This window comes from Microtus pennsylvanicus, chromosome 15 (genome assembly GCF_037038515.1).
Source record: "Microtus pennsylvanicus isolate mMicPen1 chromosome 15, mMicPen1.hap1, whole genome shotgun sequence".
In the NCBI taxonomy this organism is placed as follows: domain Eukaryota; kingdom Metazoa; phylum Chordata; class Mammalia; order Rodentia; family Cricetidae; genus Microtus; species Microtus pennsylvanicus.
In genome coordinates this window covers 71,744,357-71,762,004 of record NC_134593.1, presented here as the reverse complement: position 1 = coordinate 71,762,004, position 17,648 = coordinate 71,744,357, and the positions used below count along the sequence as shown (strand labels likewise).

Here is a 17,648-nt window from a genome sequence, read left to right as displayed (position 1 = left end):
ACTGGGGGTAGAAACTGGAGTGAAGCTGTCTGCAGTGTATCTGATTCCCTGAGCTGCCTCTCCCTGAAGGCTGCCCATTGTGTGTGCCTCCTCTGCCTCACCTTAAGAATGTGAGCTGGGGAAGATGTTCCCTACCAGCCAGAACTGCAGGAGGCTATTTTGTCGTCTTTTAAGCCAGGGATATCTCGGTTCCTCCAAAGTCACCTTCTTTTGTAGATTGTGAATAAGAACTTGTATTGTGATCCCCAGCCTAACCCTTCCACACCACAGGGCTGGGGGATAGCTCAGTGGTAGAATGCTTGCCTGGCATGCGAAAGGCCCCAGGCCTAAGTCTCTAACATAGAAACAAACAGAATTGCTAGGCTGAGCCAATCCCCAACTCTAGAGATTTAGGGACAGGCCGACTTCAACATCCTTCCCTGTCTCACTTCCTGAGTGCTAGGATTATAGGCCATGTGCCACCACATCTGACTATAAAATGTCTCTTAAATGTGCCCGTACAATTATGTAGTTATAGTTTATGTAATTTCTAACACTTGTATTAGCTAACAGTTAATAAAAGCAGGCTTTTTTAAAGTAATGAAGTTTCAGGGGCTGGAGAGATGGCTCAGTGGTTAAGAGTGTTGCCTGCTCTTCCAAAGGTCCTGAGTTCAATTCCCAGCAACCACATGGTGGGTGGCTCACAACCATCTGAAATGAGATCTGGTGCCCTCTTCAGGCATACAGGCAGAAAGAATATTGTATACATAATAAGTAAAAAAAAAAAAAAAAAAAGTAATGAAGTTTCCTCAAAGTTCAGAGTAAAAAAAATGAATGGTATCAGTTGTTTTTCAATCAGTTAAAACAAGCATTTTTATGATCTAAAATTAAACTTGTCTTCAAACACTAAAGACCATGCTTATCAATATTAAAAGAAATCAACTTAATGAGTAGACGCAGCAAAGTTTCTCACAAAGACCACTGACTCCATGGCCTGTGACTTGATGCAGCTTCTGCAAGTATCTTCACAAGGAAGAACTAACAACAGTCCATTGCCATCCGCCCTGTCCACACGGATCCTCCACTGCTAGTCACACACACAGAACACACAATACCGTCAACCCACTGCCTCTGCCCAGCTTGAGTACTGGGAGCAGAGAAATTCACAGCAGAACTCCATGTGTACGAGAAAGAGTATAACAGGTCACTGTGTACTGACAGACTGCTGTCCAGAGGAGCTGCTGCAGAGAAGGCATGTTACCCTAGTCTAGAAGGAGAGAGCTCTGTTACTAACCCAGATCCTTCTAGAGCAGTGGTTCTTATCCTTTCTAATGGGACCCTTTAATACAGTTCCTCGTGTTGTAGTGACCCCAAACCACAACATTTTTGTTGCTACTTCATAATTGTAATTTTGCTACTGTTATGAATCATAATGTAAATATCTGTGTTTTCCAATGGTGTGGGTGTCATAACCCACCAGTTGAGAACCACTTCTCTAGAAGATGGATACATTCTTCTATGATGGTTAACTTTATGGGTCAACTTAGCAAAGCCCCAGAACCCAGATATTTGGCCAAGTTAACTTGGATGTTTTCCCAAACGACGATAACATTTTATATCAGCAGAGTATCAGTGAGGCAGACTGCCTTGCATAATTAGGAAGGCATCATCCAATCAGCTGAAGAATTTCATGGGAACCAACCAGGATCTCAATGAGAAGACCAACTATGGATTTGAACTGTTTTCCACGGGTTACCAGTATATATCCTCCTGAAGATCTGGGATTTGCAAAGCCTCTGCAAGTGTGTGACCAATTCCTTAAAACAATTTGCTTGCTTTTTTTTCTATGCACACACACAGACAAAAAAGTATATCATACGACGTCTCATGCCAGTCATTAAAATATCTGTTTATAAAATGACTACCTAGAAGAACTGTGAGTTACTGAAACCTGAGATTAAATACCCAAAGTTTATGCTACATTGAACAAGGGCCTGCCTATTCATAATCCACCACACATATACTACACACTTATGCATTATACAAACATCTCTATACCTAGATGGCAAAACATTAAGACAAGAATGTCTATATCACATTGCTACAAGGTTACTATGATTTTTTTTCCAATGCCCTCAACAAACTCTCAGAGCCACGGAACTAACTTTCGGGTCTGTGTACATTCTGAACAAGTTGCCTCCAAGACGTAAACAGGTGTGCCGCATACTACAAATACTTCATAGGAGGACACAGAGACACGCTCTACAGCAGTAGCAGAAAAACAACAGATTTATAGTATGCCTTTAAACAATGTTCTGAAAACTATAGTTGGCACTAACAATAACTGTAAACTTACATGTAAACACAGTAACAAACTTAGCAAGTAATCAGAACTGTACTACTTGGGGTACAAAGTACTCCATGACACTGGGCGTGGTGTCCTAAAGCCTAGAAAAGCTCTAAAACCATGACCAGTCATACAGCTGTTCGCAGCTTTGAGTCAGTGTATGAAGAGAAATTTAAAGATGTCCTAGATGTGCTTGAAAATAATGTTTAAATCCAAGAACCAAAGCACATTCATAACAGCAAAAAAGTAGAGGCAATTTAAATAGCTTTCAACTGAGATTCACAGATAAATAAAAATGCATCCCCTCTATTCATTAGAATATTAAATGTCAGAGTTCAGGACTTCTGAGGAAGTAGGCCTGAGCCAGAGACCTCTGCAGGACTGGACCCAAGCCAGGGACATCTACAGAAACAGGTCTGAGCTGATGTAGGCCTGAACTCCACAGAAGCAGGTACAAGGGAGCAATCACTGAGGGAGTAGGCCTGAGCCAGATACCTCTGTAGAATCCAGGCCAGGGACATCTACGGAAACAGGCCTGAGCCAGTGACCTCTGTTGAGAGAACTCTAAACAGATGAATCTAAAATGGCTGAAGGGCACTTAAGGAAATGCTCAACATCCTTAGCTATCAAAGAAATACAAATCAAAACAATTCTGAGATTCCATCTTACACCTGTAAAAATGGCCAAGATCAAAAACACTGATGACAACTTATGCTGGAGAGGATGTGGGGTAAAGGGAACACTCCTCATTGTTTGTGGGGGTGCAAGCTGGTACAACCCCTTTGGATGTCAGTGTGGTGATTTCTCAGAAAATTAGAAAACAATCTTCCTCAAGACCCAAATACCACTTTTGGGTATATATCCAAAGGATGCTCAAATTATACCACAAGAACATGTGCTCAACTATGTATATAGCAGCATTGTTTGTCATAACCAGAACCTAGAAACAACCTAAATGCCCCTCGACCAAAGAGTGGATAAGGAAAGTGTCGTACATTTACACAATGGGATATTGTACAACAGAAAAAAAAATGACATCTTGAAATTTGCAGGCAAATGGATGGATCTTGAAAACATCATATTGAGTGAGGTAACCCAAACCCAGAAAGACAAATATTTCATATGTACTCACTCATAAGTGGCTTTTAGATATAAAGCAAAGAAAACCAGCCTACAATTCACAATCCCAGAGAACCCAGACAACAATGAGGACCCTAGGAGAGGCAAACATGTATGTGGGAAGTAGAAAAAGACAAGATCTCCTGAGTAAGCTGGGAGCATGGGGACCATGGGAGAGGGTAGGAGGGGAGGGAGAGAAAGGGAAGGGAGCAGGGGAAAATGTATAGCTCAATAAAATCAATTAAAAAACTTAAAAAAAGAATATTAAATGTCTCTATTAAAAGGAGGTGTATAGGGGCTCCACAGATAGTTAAGAGCATTAAGAGCACTGGCTGCTCTTCCATTCCCAGCACCCACATGGTAGTTCACTACCATCAGAGGATCCCGCAGCCTCCACAAGCACCAGGTACACAGGTGGTGAACAGATATACATGCAGGCAAAATACCCATACACCAGATAAGCCACATCAAAGTAATAAATCAAAATTTAAAAGAAAACACCCAAACACATAACAGGATTTACATGAAAATAATGAAAATACAAAACTATGATTCAATTTCACTAGAACGGTAGATGTGAAGAACCTAACAGAAAGATAGAACGCAAACTGAGGGGGAAAAGAAGTCAAGCTCACTGTTTTTATATAATATACTCTTAAGAATACAGAGAAAATTTGCAATGGAAAAAAAAAGTACAACTACGCAACAATTTGAAACTAGAGAGGCATTTTGTCTCTAAGACACAACTGAAATATTTCCAACTCACAAGCTTTCGCACATACACTGCTTCTCACACAGAGATGTCTGGATTTGATAGCAAAATAAAATCACAACGAAGGGGAGCAGAAACATGGCAGATTCTCTGGGCAAGAGGATACACAGTTGTCTTTTCAAACTTACCACTGTGCCGAGAAACTGAATGCTCATGCTTCCACCTGCTTCTCGAGAAAGACACTAAAAGAAAAAATAATATAAAGTGAAATTGTATCCATAGGGGAAAAATTACTAAATTTCACAACCACCAAACAAAAATTGCAAACGCCCACCAAGCAGTTCTTCCATACCCTAGAACACTTGGCTTAGAAATGAGTGGAGTGTTGTAGTGGCATTTCAAATGTATGTTAATAACTAAAGACTGCCTGGAGATCTGAGAGTAAAACAGTCCCACTGATCAGCCTTATAGGCCAGGTTATGGTAACACACACCTTTAATCCCAGTAGCCACAATGACACACACCTTAATCCCAGTAGCCATAGTGACACACACCTTTAATCCCAGTAGCCACAATGACACACACCTTAATCCCAGTAGCCATAGTGACACACACCTTTAATCCCAGTAGCCACAATGACACACACCTTTAATCCCAGTAGCCACAGTGACACACACCTTTAATCCCAGTAGCCACAATGACACACACCTTAATCCCAGTAGCCACAATGACACACACCTTAATCCCAGTAGCCACAGTGACACACACCTTTAATCCCAGTAGCCACAATGACACACACCTTTAATCCCAGTAGCCACAATGACACACACCTTTAATCCCAGTAGCCACAGTGACACACACCTTTAATCCCAGTAGCCACAATGACACACACCTTTAATCCCAGTAGCCACAATGACACACACCTTAATCCCAGTAGCCACAATGACACACACCTTAATCCCAGTAGCCACAATGACACACACCTTAATCCCAGTAGCCACAGTGACACACACCTTTAATCCCAGTAGCCACAATGACACACACCTTTAATCCCAGTAGCCACAGTGACACACACCTTTAATCCCAGTAGCCACAATGACACACACCTTTAATCCCAGTAGCCACAGTGACACACACCTTAATCCCAGTAGCCATAGTGACACACACCTTTAATCCCAGTAGCCACAGTGACACACACCTTTAATCCCAGTAGCCATAGTGACACACACCTTTAATCCCAGTAGCCATAGTGACACACACCTTTAATCCCAGTAGCCACAGTGACACACACCTTTAATCCCAGTAGCCATAGTGACACACACCTTTAATCCCAGTGGTGCACTTTATAATCCCAACCCTAGAGAGGAATATAAGATCGGGGAAGACAGATCTCAGAGAGACAGTCTCCTTCTGAGATTCCAGGAGGTAAAATCGCCATTTCAGACTGAGGTTAAGGTAAGAGCCAGTGGCTGGCTGTTTTGCTTTTTGGATCTTCAGGTTGAACCCCAACTTCTGACCCTGAGCTTTTACTAATCGTGCTTCAGAGCATCAGGAGTACTGAGCCAAAGTCAGCCACAGAGAACAGGGCAGGAAAGTCTGGGCAGGGGAGCCCAGGAATGGCGAGTCTGTCGCGGCCACAGAAGGACTGGGAGAAAACCTCATAGGGATAACTGGCGCAGGTTTGGTTTGGGAACTCTAGAAACCTAACTGTCCACTCTGTGAAAAGACTAAAACCATGTGAAATAAAACTCCAAATAGTGAAATATATTTCTGGCTACTGAAGTGAACTGCTGTTCTTTGGAACAGCAACGACAAGAGCAGTGAGGTAGAAGTGCTTGGGTGCCTGACCACTTGAATGGATCTGTGGCACCCATTGTGGAGGAGAGAACCAACACACAAACCATGGTACATGTGTGCCCAACTCACATCATAAACACACAATAACAACAACGAGAACAACGCAATTCTTTTCAAAGAGAAATTAAAAAAAAAAAACCAAGTTGCCCAGTACTATCAAAGCAAATACAGCATTACCATTACTGTCTTGCTCTCTTGACCTCTAAGAGGCAGAAGCATTCCCAGGAAATGGATGCTAAATGGTGCACGGGGAGCCAGTCACAGACTTCAGCAGCCTCACCTGCAAAACTGTTTAACCTGCTCTTGCAACTGAGAAGGTTCTAAGCAAGCAGTTATGGTTTTAAGGCTGACAGAGCCTGGAAGATGGGTATGCTAGCTACTTGTTGCCATAAGCAAATACCTGGTGGGAAGTGACTTGAGGAAATGTTTATTTGGGTTTGGTTTATCGTGGTGGAGCACAGCAGCTCTTGTTCATGGTTGGAATTAGGTTCTCTCCTCCAGTGTGTATTTTGAGACAAAGTCTCTCCCTGAACCTGGAACTCAGTGACTTGGATAAGACTGGTTAGATAAGCCTCCAGCCCCAGATGGGTTGATGCATGCCACTGTGCCTGACTTTGTAGGTGCTTGGGAAATGAACTCGGGTACTTGTGTGGCACTTTACCAGCTAAGTCATTTTCCAAGCCTGGCAGTTTCTTCTCTGTGGCCACTGTGATATATTAATTGGTGTTAAGGTTTTAACAGAATTCAATATCTGGTTAAGTTTGTATTGCTGTTTTAACAGTTGGTTTCCTCCTCTGTAAGTAATGCCAGATTTGTGCTCTCAAGATAAGGTTGATCACTAAGAACTTTAAATAAAACCAAAAGGGAGATCTATCCAGAGTGTTGCATAAATTCCAGCAGAGAGATAACAGGTGTGAAAGGTAAGGCAACCTGACTCCTCCAAAGTAGCATGACTGCAGTGACCAAATCCAAGGTAGGGAAATGAAAGAATACCAGACAAAGAATTCAGCGTTCTAGATTGAACACTGATCAGTGATCTCTAAAAATATTCAAACAGTTTAATGAAGTAAGGAATTCAATTCAGGGACTGTGCAAGAAAGTCAGCAGCATGGATGAGAAATTCTGCAAGGAGATTAAGATTTGGAGAAAAAGCAAGCAGGATGTTGGAAGTGAAAAACTGAATTAATCAAACAAACATACTGGAAAGCATCACCAGTGGACTACAGAAAGCAGAAGATAAAACTCACCAAGACTAAAAGACGGGGTGAAGAAATACTATCCCAGACATCGATTTAAAAAAAAAGGCAGAATTATCACAGCTTTTAAGAACCCAAAAACATAATCAAGAGGTCAAATTCAGGATCCCTGGGTAGAAAAAAAGAGGAGCTAAGATGAAAACTGTTGTTACAGGAAATTTAGCAAGTGAAATTATAGTAGAAAAACAAAAAATTTATGGAAGTAATAAAGACTGTGAAAAGCTAAAGTCAGCTCCTGAGAAAAATGTAAGTTGTTGGAGTACCTGATTTCAAATTGTGCATATAATAAAACAGCATACCACTGCCACAGAACAGATAATATAGGCCAATGGAAAACTCAGAGGACCTAGAAGTAAGTCTAGGGCTACAGCCAACTGCTATTTGACTAAAGTGTTACTGTGGTTTTAATGTAAAATGTTCTTCATAAACTTGTGTTTGGAGATCTGGTCCTCAGACTATGGCACTGTTGCCATCGAATATGGAGCCTGTAGGAAAGAGATCCTCACAAAGTGGATCGCTGGGGTGGCCTCAAGGTTTCATAGGGTGGCCCCATTATGGACATAATGTGACCAGCTGCCTCACGCCACTATGAATATGCTTTCCCTGCTTTGATGGGTTATCTCCCTTCTTTAACTGTAAATTAAATTCTCCTATCCCTAAATTACTTCTGTCAGGTATTTGGCCACAATAAGAAAAGACACAAATGCAGGTGTCAGAGACAGACTGGAGGAAGACAGCCTTTTCAACAAATGGCACCAGGAAAACAGGGATACCCACACACACGAGAAAGGAGATCCCAGAGTCTCACCCTGTACAAACATCAATTCAAAATGAATCACAGACTTTAGCATAAGATGTGAGAACTGGTTATCACTAGGCAAAGGTATAGAGAAAACAATTATGGGATATGGCATCAACAAGGACTTCCTGAAACTACAATGGGCCAGAAAATAACAGCAAGAATTGAGAAATGGGATTGTGTGAAAAACCAGTGGTGGTGAGAACGTGGAAACCCTTGTACACTGTTGATAGGAGAGTGGGTTAGTAAAACCAGCATGGAAATTAGCATGAAGTTCCAAAACAACTAAAACACACCTAAAACTGAAACACTGTGTCCCACAGCAACAACGGAAGAATCTGGGTCACTATGCACAGAGACCCTGTTGACCCATATTTACTGCAGCTCCATCCACGACAGCCATGTTATCATGGACAGGCGGACATGTCTGTCTAGATACGCATGATGAAGGAAATGTGGTACATACACACTAGGGAATTTTATTCAGCCATCCAGGAGGAGGAAATTAGGTCATTTGCAGGAAAATGGATAAAACGTTAAACAAATAAGCCAGATTTAGATAATTATTGCATGTTTTCTCTCATGTAAAGGATCTCTATCTTTAAAAATATGCATATTAAGATGAATGTATGAGGTATTTGGGGTGAGGAAGGGTTAAGTGAGGGGGAGGGAGTGGAGAAGGAAGTTGGATGTGAATATAAGCAAAACATAATACACATATGAAGATGTTAAAATGAAGCCCAGCACTTTATATACACAGCAATTAAAATTTATATAAATAAGCCTTCTTGAAAAAAATCTATATGTTACCTAAGACTCTAGGATAAATAGGACACATAAATTTTGTTAGCTCCTGAGTAAGATATATCACCTAATCTTCCCTTTTTTCTGTTTTTCCTGAAGAACTCTGACAGGTGAAGAGAGAAAGAACACAGAGCAGAGTACTCCAGGTTCTTTTCTTTTATGTCTTAAGGGAGACTCAAGACTGAGTGCTGCTATTGGACACGGTGTCTCATACCTGCAATCCTAGCACTCAGGAGGCAGAAGCAGGAGGATCAACCATGAGTTCGAGGCCAGGATAGTTTATATAGTAAGTCTCCTGTCAGCTAGGGCCACAGAGACCCTGTATCTTAAAATAACAAACCTTGTGTGTTGAATCTTGGATTCTGACCACGGGAGTTCTCCTATTGTCATTTATCCATCCGTGGACGACAATGCTGAGCACTGCCGACTGAAACAGGATTCACAGTTCAGAGGCTGGAGAGATGGTTCCGGTTAAGAGCACTTACTACTCTTCCGGAGGCTCAAGTTCTGTCCCCAGCACCCACATCTGATAGCTCACAACTGCCTGAAACTTAGGCTCCAGAAAACCCAATGCCCTTTTCTGCCCAACCCACCCCAAACACCCACACACATGTAACATACATTAATACAGGCACACACACATTATGTACACACAAATAATAAAATAAATCTGTAAAAGATCCACTTCCCAGGACACCACAGGAAAGATGACAAATTGCAAATTAATTATGCTTCAATATCATAAATTCACATACCAAAATGTATTAGGTATTATGAAATAAAAAGAAATATCAACTAATTTTGAGAAGAGTTACAGAAAGCTTACTGCTAAACACTAAAATCTTGTGTTTAAAAATAAGCAGGGTGTAGCCAATAAGGAAAACAGGATGGAGTTCAGAGCTACTTATGATCAAAGAATTCCACATAAAACAGTGGGTGCCTCAAGAAAATGAGGTCAACACTATTTAACAAGATTCCTGCATGGTCATGTGACCTCTAAAATGTGGAATCCACTCAAGTCCATCTGTGAAGAGATAAAGAATGTATATATTAATGTGCACGTGTGTGTGTGTGTGTGTGAGAGAGAGAGAGAGGTGGGATTCCCCTTTGTATGCTGTGAATATGTTTTTATTACCATTGGTTAATTAATAAGCTGCTTTGGCTTATGGTAGGGCAAAATGTAGATAGGCGGGATAACCAAACTGAATACAGGGAAAAAGATGGTGTAGTCAGGCTGATGTCATGTAGCTGCCAAAGGAGAAGAATGCCAGAACTTTACTGGTAAGCCACAGCCTCGTGGTGATATACAGATTAATAGAAATGAATTAATTTAAGGTGTAAGATAGCTAGTAATACACTCGAGCCATTGGCTATACAGTGTTGTAATTAATATAGTTTTTGTGTGATTATTTGGGCCTGGGCGACCAGGAAATGATAGTGCAGTTTCTGTTTACATGTATGTGTACATATAAACATAAATAGAATACCATGCAGCCCTTGAAATAATGGAAATTTTGTCATGGGTAAAAATACAGAAAAAATTGAAGGACAGTATGGTAAAGGACTTAACACATGACCTGATTCACAGGGAGGGTTTTGAGAAGCCGAGCACCTAGGGAGAGAGAGCTGAATAGTGGAGACTGATTAGTCAAATGGTAAAAAGTTTTAGCTCCATAGATTAACATGATCACTGAAGACTGCTGAGGAGCAGATGTTCAGGGACCCAGCCACGAATAGATGGGAGAGGTGAGGTAATGCACAGCTTAATTAGGTTGATTTAGCACTTTGACAATCTAGAAACATTTATAACTCATAACAGCTTACCATGTAGAAAAAGCCATTTTGCTTCTGTGCACATGTTTATGTGACATGTGTGTGCATTGTGTGGAGGTCAGAAGACGTTTTGTGTCTTTCTCAATTGCTCTCTACCTTAGCTTTTGAGATAGGGTCTCTCACTGTCCTGGGGCTCACCAATTCAGCTACCGTGAGTGCCAGCAATCCTCCTCGGTGCTGGAGTTTTAGATGTGCACTGCTGTGCCTTTAGCATTGGTCCTGGAAACTTAGTCTCATGTTTCCACGGCAGTACAATGAGCTCCTTTCTAAAAATAAGTCACTAAGAAATATTCAAGCAGGAATGTTACAAAAGGAAGTGAAAAAACCTTTTGTGCTGATGGGAAAGTTTATATAAGTTTTTGATGAGGAGCAAAGCATGGAAAGTTGGAGAAGAGTGAATATTTCAGTGTGGCCAGAAGTAGGGATAGTTGAAAGATGAAAGTGGCAGGACAGGAAACTCTGAAGAACTTAGGGAGCCAGGTCATGCACGCTCCCTCCCTCCCTCTCAGAGCCATGTCCTCGGCCCTGTAAGCCTCTTCTACAGCTCTGCTTTAGAAAGACTGATAGTCTGCAGTTAAAGATGCACATGAATGGGAGGAATGGCTGGAGGATCAGTTGCAAGACCACTAGAATCATCTTCATTTGCAAGTCGGAAAGATGATGATTTTGTGGAGGCAAGGGAACTAAAGTACAGGACACTAAGAAGTACACGATCCTTCTCTATGGGATGTGGCACCTCTAACAGGCTAATACATGAACACTCCTTAGATGGAGAGTTCTATATGGACCAGGAACATGGATCTTGTGCTTTCTCCTTAGTGCCAACAGCATACAGGACAATGGTGCAGATAGGGAAACACACAAAACAATGTCAGTCCGCACTAAGAATGCTTTGGGTATTCCAGGTTATGGAAGATTAAAGCAAGCAACACAGCCCTGAATCAGCCTTTTGGACAGGTTGTCCAAAAGAAGAAGTTTGGATGCTGAACTTAGAAGTGTAGCCATCAGAAAGTTCGGGAAGGAGTAACTGAGAACAAAGGAGAGGTGCTGAGTCAGCCTTGCCTTTATATGTCCAAGGCTCACGAGAGAGAGCCAGTCCAGGCTCTCCATTGTCACCTGTGAAGGGTTTCCCCAGCTGTGCTTGAACGCTCCTTCCTACTAGTCTGTGTCAGGAAGCCACAGGAATAATATGTCATTGCTAAATGTCAAAAACAGACAACAAAGAGCCCAATTTCAAGTAAAAATGAACAATAGAAAAGTGTCATGTACCTGATCCATATAAACTTATGAAAGAGAAGAAAGCACAGAAAAATAACCCCACAAAAATGACAGCATGACAAAAAATGCCAAACAGATGAAAATCATAATCCAAAATGAAAGATTATTTCCTAAAAAGGAGACAAAACTCAAGAAATACTTTAAAATATAAGAAATACTTTTTTCAGAAATAAAGGCCAAATCAAAGCAAAAAACAAAATCATGGGCAAACAGGCTTAACCACTACCACCTTCAGACACACGGTGAGATAACCTACAGTTTGTATCTTCCCATGTCTTAGATCCCTTTTGTCTACACCTTATTAATCAATACTCTAAAGAGGGGTTCAATCCCACCCCCAAAGGCCTCCTTGACCGACCTCAAGGCCACCTTGTGCTCCAGGTTTTTCTCCCACTTTCTTGGAGCTTTCTGGTCTTGCCTGCTGGCTTCGCCTGGACATATTTATCCACACTCTTCCCTATGGAATTCTATCCAGATCCATGCTTCTATCCCTTTGACTCCTTAGATGCTACATTTAAATTTTAACCTCATGGGCACATGAGATTGTTCACTGGGTAAAGACACCATGCCTGATGATGTGTATTTGATACCTGGGCCCCAAAAGCAGAGAATTGACTCCCACAAATTGTCCCTAACCTCCACAAATGCACATGGCATATGAACATACATATACAATAAGTAGATACATGAGATAGTTTTTAAATTTAACCTTACGAGAGAAGAACCTGTGCACAAATGTTGCATTCTACATGTAGTTTAAAATTCAATGTCTTTTGATGATTGTATGGGCTGGCAAAAACCCAGAACACTTCTACTACCTCACAGAGTGTCCCAGCCTCCTTGCTGAAACAGCCAGGAAGCACTGCAGAGCAACAGCTGGGGCTTCTCTCCTTTGCATTTCTTCTTTAGAGTTTCAAGATCTTCAGCACGTGGTAAGTTAATCATAAGGTCTCAGATACATTTTGAACAGCAGCTAACTGTAGGCCAGTTCCCTTGAATTCATGCATCTTCTGCCTTGGCCTGTCAGTGCTGGGGTTATGGGTATGAACACACTGCAATCATTCTACTTCATGGTCTGCATGTGACAGACACATACCATCGTGCATGGCTTCCAAATTTCTGCTTTCAGCTCTAATCCAGGACACAGAATCATTCATTCATACTAGCCCTTACATATTTAAAGCACCTCCCAAACATGCAGAGCCCAGACGAAATTCTCCATCTGCCCTCTGTAGACTTGATCCACCATAGCTCTCCTGTGTCTAAGTAAGCAAAATCAACATTCACCACTTATCCTTAGTTCTATAATCTCTTCACACACAGTAATGCATCTGCCAATCTCTGATGCCTCACCCAGAATATCCACCAAATCGCTTCACTTGTCCCTGCTGCTATTGTCTTTGTCTAATTCAGGCTTCAGCAACTCTTATGTGTCTTGGGCCAAGGAGTTAATATTTTATGCTTTATGAGACCATGGAAATTACTTCTAGAATAAGAAAGCAAGCAAATTTCTTTTTGAGTGAATACTCTCTTTTGGGGAGCAAATTCAAAATATAATAAGTGATTAAACACAATTTTTACAATGCTGATTTACCACTATCAGTAACAGATGTTTAAATAACAATTTTATTAATTCTTTGAGATTTCAGGCAATGCATTTTGTCCTTCCCCAACTCCTCTAGCTCCATCCCCACCTCCCTAACTACCCAACTTCATTCTTATTCTTTCTTCCTCTCTCCCTCCCCTCTCTCTACCCCCCCAACCCCCCATGCATCAAGTCCAGCTTGTGTTGGTTGCCTACTCCTGGGCATGGGCCTGCCCTGGACAGTAGCTGATACATCAGTTAGCACACTGAGAATGAATTTTTTAAAAGGACAGTTTGAATTGGTTCACAAAGTGTTCCCTATCAAAATCACATGGGAACTTTCATCGGTTTGGGCATGTCATCTCTGAGAATATCTCTTCGCAGACAGGTGTTGCCAACACTAGCACCTTTGTGGCTCTCACTGCAGAGCTCACGGCGTGAAAGGCATTCCGAGGCTGGTCTGAGCCACTCCTGCAGACTCACTTTCAATCACAATTCCACACCGCCAGTGTCGTTTCAGCTGAAGTTTAGATGAGGCTCCTGACGGCAGCAGGCAGTGGATTTACAAGACGGGCTTTCCTTGGCACTTCCACTGGGAACTATAGTTTGCTTTTTATTCTAATCTTTTGACAGCCCGAGAGTGTGAAAATAAGCTTGACATGTTCTTTGGGATGTTCTCTAAAGAAAGGATAACTGTTTGAGAGGCTGGAAAACGGAACTATCCTGGCTGGTCATTACATAAGGTGACATGTGCTAGGACAGCACCAAGTGCCCTGAGACACATAAATAAATTTCAGTATTAAAAACCAGCATGTAGCCAGGCGTTATAGCGCACACCTTTAATCCCAGCACGTGGGAAGCCAGGCAGGTGAGTTCGAGGCCAGCCTGGTCTACAAAGTGAGTTCCAGGACAGCCAGGGCTGTTACACAGAGAAACCCAGCCTTGAAAAATCTAAAACCAAACAAAAGGAAAACTACTTGCTATAGTTTATCATTTAAATGCTAATTGTTGTCTAATGACTTTGTCTTGGGACAAGTTTGTGTGTAAACTGCCTGGGCCACACCTGAGAAGCTAGCAAAACTTTAGTAAGAAGTAAGTCATTCCTGAAACATAGCTGCCTTCTACCTGTTTCAACTGCCTCCTTTTCAAGTTTAAAGTGAGATTTGAAAGCCAGATAAAATTTTCCTTGTTGCCAGGCGGTAGTGGCTCGTGCCTTTAATCCCAGAACTCCGAGGCAGAGGCAGGCGGATCTCTGTGAGTTCGAGGCCAGCCTGGCCTACAAGAGCTAGTTCCAGGACAGGCTTCAAAGCTACAAAGAAACCCTGTCTCGAAAAACAAAAACAACAAAAAAAGTCCTTCTTTTCTTATATTGAGTCTACTCTAACATCTAAGCTATTCATTTCTTCAGAATGAAAACTAAAAGATTCTGTTCACAAAACAACTTCAACAAATGGATAATTAGCAAAGCTACCTACTCAGGAAAGCAGCAACACTCACAAAACAATAAAGCAATCATTCCCAAAATACCTTACTAGGGTGGAGGAGGTGTCCTTGGCTCCCTCCCTGATTTACAACCTGACAATCTCCCTCTCCTCTCCTCTCCTGTCCTCTCCTCTCCTGTCCTCTCCTCTCCTGTCCTCTCCTCTCCTGTCCTCTCCTCTCCTGTCCTCTCCTCTCCTGTCCTCTCCTCTCCTGTCCTCTCCTCTCCTCTCCCTCTCTCTCTCTCTCCCTCTCCCTCTCCCTCTCTCTCTCTCTCTCTCTCTCTCTTTCAGGACAGGGTTTCCCTGTGTAGCTCTGGAGACCGGGATCACCACGGCCAGCTCAGCTGAGGATATTCTGTTATCCTCTACTTGGTCTTGCAGACTCCAGCCTACACCCTTCGAAATTCTCTTCCTCTCTCAGCAACTATCATGTAATTGTCTAGTTAACAGTAAAGGACAAGACGTATGTGTAGAGGATTCAGGAAGCTATTTTCTGCTCTGTTAAATTAATGAACATCTCCGAATTATAAAACCCACTGCTAAGGCGGAGACGCGCTCGGCTCCCGGGACTGCTGTCCAGAGGCAGGTAGCCCTGCCTCGGAGTTAATGCCTTAAATTACAGCCATCCATACATCCCGGCTGTTAAACTGTGATTAAATTTTTTGAAACATAGTGAAAGCAGCTATTTCTGTTCTGCTGGGGAGCCTGTTCCTAAGATGTGTAACCGTAATTGATGTTTTCAGCAAAGTGAAAAGGAGATGGTTAATAACTACTCTTTCATTTCCTACTTTCTTTAGGAAAAAACACTAACCCCTGCTTACTGTGTTATATATTTATATATCTGACACAACTAAATACATGGGTTCATATTGCATTTGGTGACTCCGGAGTAATCACATGCATACAGTACAAAATAACAGCTAATTACTTCTAAGAGGGGTGGGGTAAGGAGAAACATCTTAAAAACAGGGAAAACATTTGTGTTAAGGCTGGAAACATGCAATGAAGCAGATTCTGTGCACAAGCACGTGATTGCAAAGATAAGCAAAACTATGAGCCCCATCATTTAACAGTCCAATTAAAAAATGAATTTCAAGGGCAGGGGATACAGTTCATATCATGTTCAATCCCCAGCATGCATCCAAGAAGACACGCATATACATGCACACACAGATGAACACGAAAATTAACTTCAGCATAAATACACAGGAACTAGGATTGAAACTAAAATTTGTTTTCAGATCCCGTGAGGGACATTTTAATCTAAAACACTGACAAAGAAAATTCTTATTTTATCGTTTTAAAATGGAAAACTAAAAAAAAAAAAAATCAGTCAAAACCAGGATGTTGCAGCTGTTTCAAAAAGTTCCTTCAATTTCTGTGCAGCTGTGCATTTGTAAATATACCACAGACATGCACACAGCCTGCATCTTACTGACCTTTCTTCATATTCCGTGCTTGGGTAATAGTCTACATGGTTACCTAGCCTTAGTAAGATGTTAAGTTATCATGTCATACAATCTATTTAATACTCCAATTAGTTCACAAATAATCCATTCAATCTGTTATTTTGCAGTGAATGTCATGAGATTTGTGTGATGCTTTTCCAAATTTATCTGCTTTAATGTGGAAAATTAATTCCACCTAGTTACTTAACAATGACTTATTCAACACAGGATGCATGAAGGCTGCAATCTGCTCTTTAAGATCACTTATAATAAAATTATTTTCTCTTGAAAACATTTAAGTGAGAATAAGAGAAAGGAAAAGCCAGTTTTCAAAAGTACGTGGGTGAAAAGCTCCCCATCACACAATGCAGAACCGGTTAGACCTTAGCGGGATCTTCGTATACTCTCAAAAGTGTTTAGCTGCTCTTCAGGCCTGAAGGCAGCCTGCTGTGAGCAGGTGGGCAGAAGAAATGGCCGCACAAAGCAGCAGGCCAGGAGCAGTCGGGCTGCTCTGCCTGGGAATGTCTGACATGGGAATGTCTGACATCGTAACTGCACGAAAGGAAAATCTAGTCTGTGAGCCTCTAAGAAACACTCTGGATCGAGCAGGCAAATCACACTGTAGGAAATGGAAAACCTTTTGAGTTGCTCAAAGAAAGGAGGAAGAGTCTCTTTCAAAGGCTCACAGGAAGGGAACATGGGCCTAGCAATAATACGGATAATGACAATAAAAAGTCCTGTTAATTCAGCATGCTCCTCTCTGCGGAGATTCCAGCACACGGGGAGGAGACAGAACGTGAATTCCACACAGAGGACATAGCACATCTCCATTTTCTTTCCCACTTGAGTTAAGCCCTACAGGCAGGAAATCATTCCATCTTGTATGAAAAGCTCTGGTTTTTGTTGGGAAACCCATCTTTTGCTTTTAAATGAACTCATTTATCCACCCTTCATTAATTCTGCTAATCCAGTTAATCCGTGTGTATGCAGGAGGGGGTGACATTACACATCATATGGTCATATCTGTGTATACATGTACATGTTCATCTGTGCACACTCGTATGTCGCCCCAGGTATCATGTCTTGTGAGACGGGGTTCTAACTGACCAGGACTCATAATCTAGGCTAGGATGGCTGCTGGCTAGCAAGT

At 41.7% G+C, this 17,648-nt stretch overlaps 1 protein-coding gene across 1 annotated transcript in view; it reads right to left on the bottom strand.

Moving 5' to 3' along the window:
* Pcca (propionyl-CoA carboxylase subunit alpha) overlaps window positions 1-17,648 on the bottom strand; it is a 281,682-nt gene that overhangs the window by 51,075 nt on the left and 212,959 nt on the right. The window contains exon 21 of the mRNA XM_075950227.1: window positions 4,346-4,399. Coding sequence (XP_075806342.1) covers window positions 4,346-4,399 — 54 coding nt within the window. The remainder of the gene's footprint in view (window positions 1-4,345; window positions 4,400-17,648) is intronic.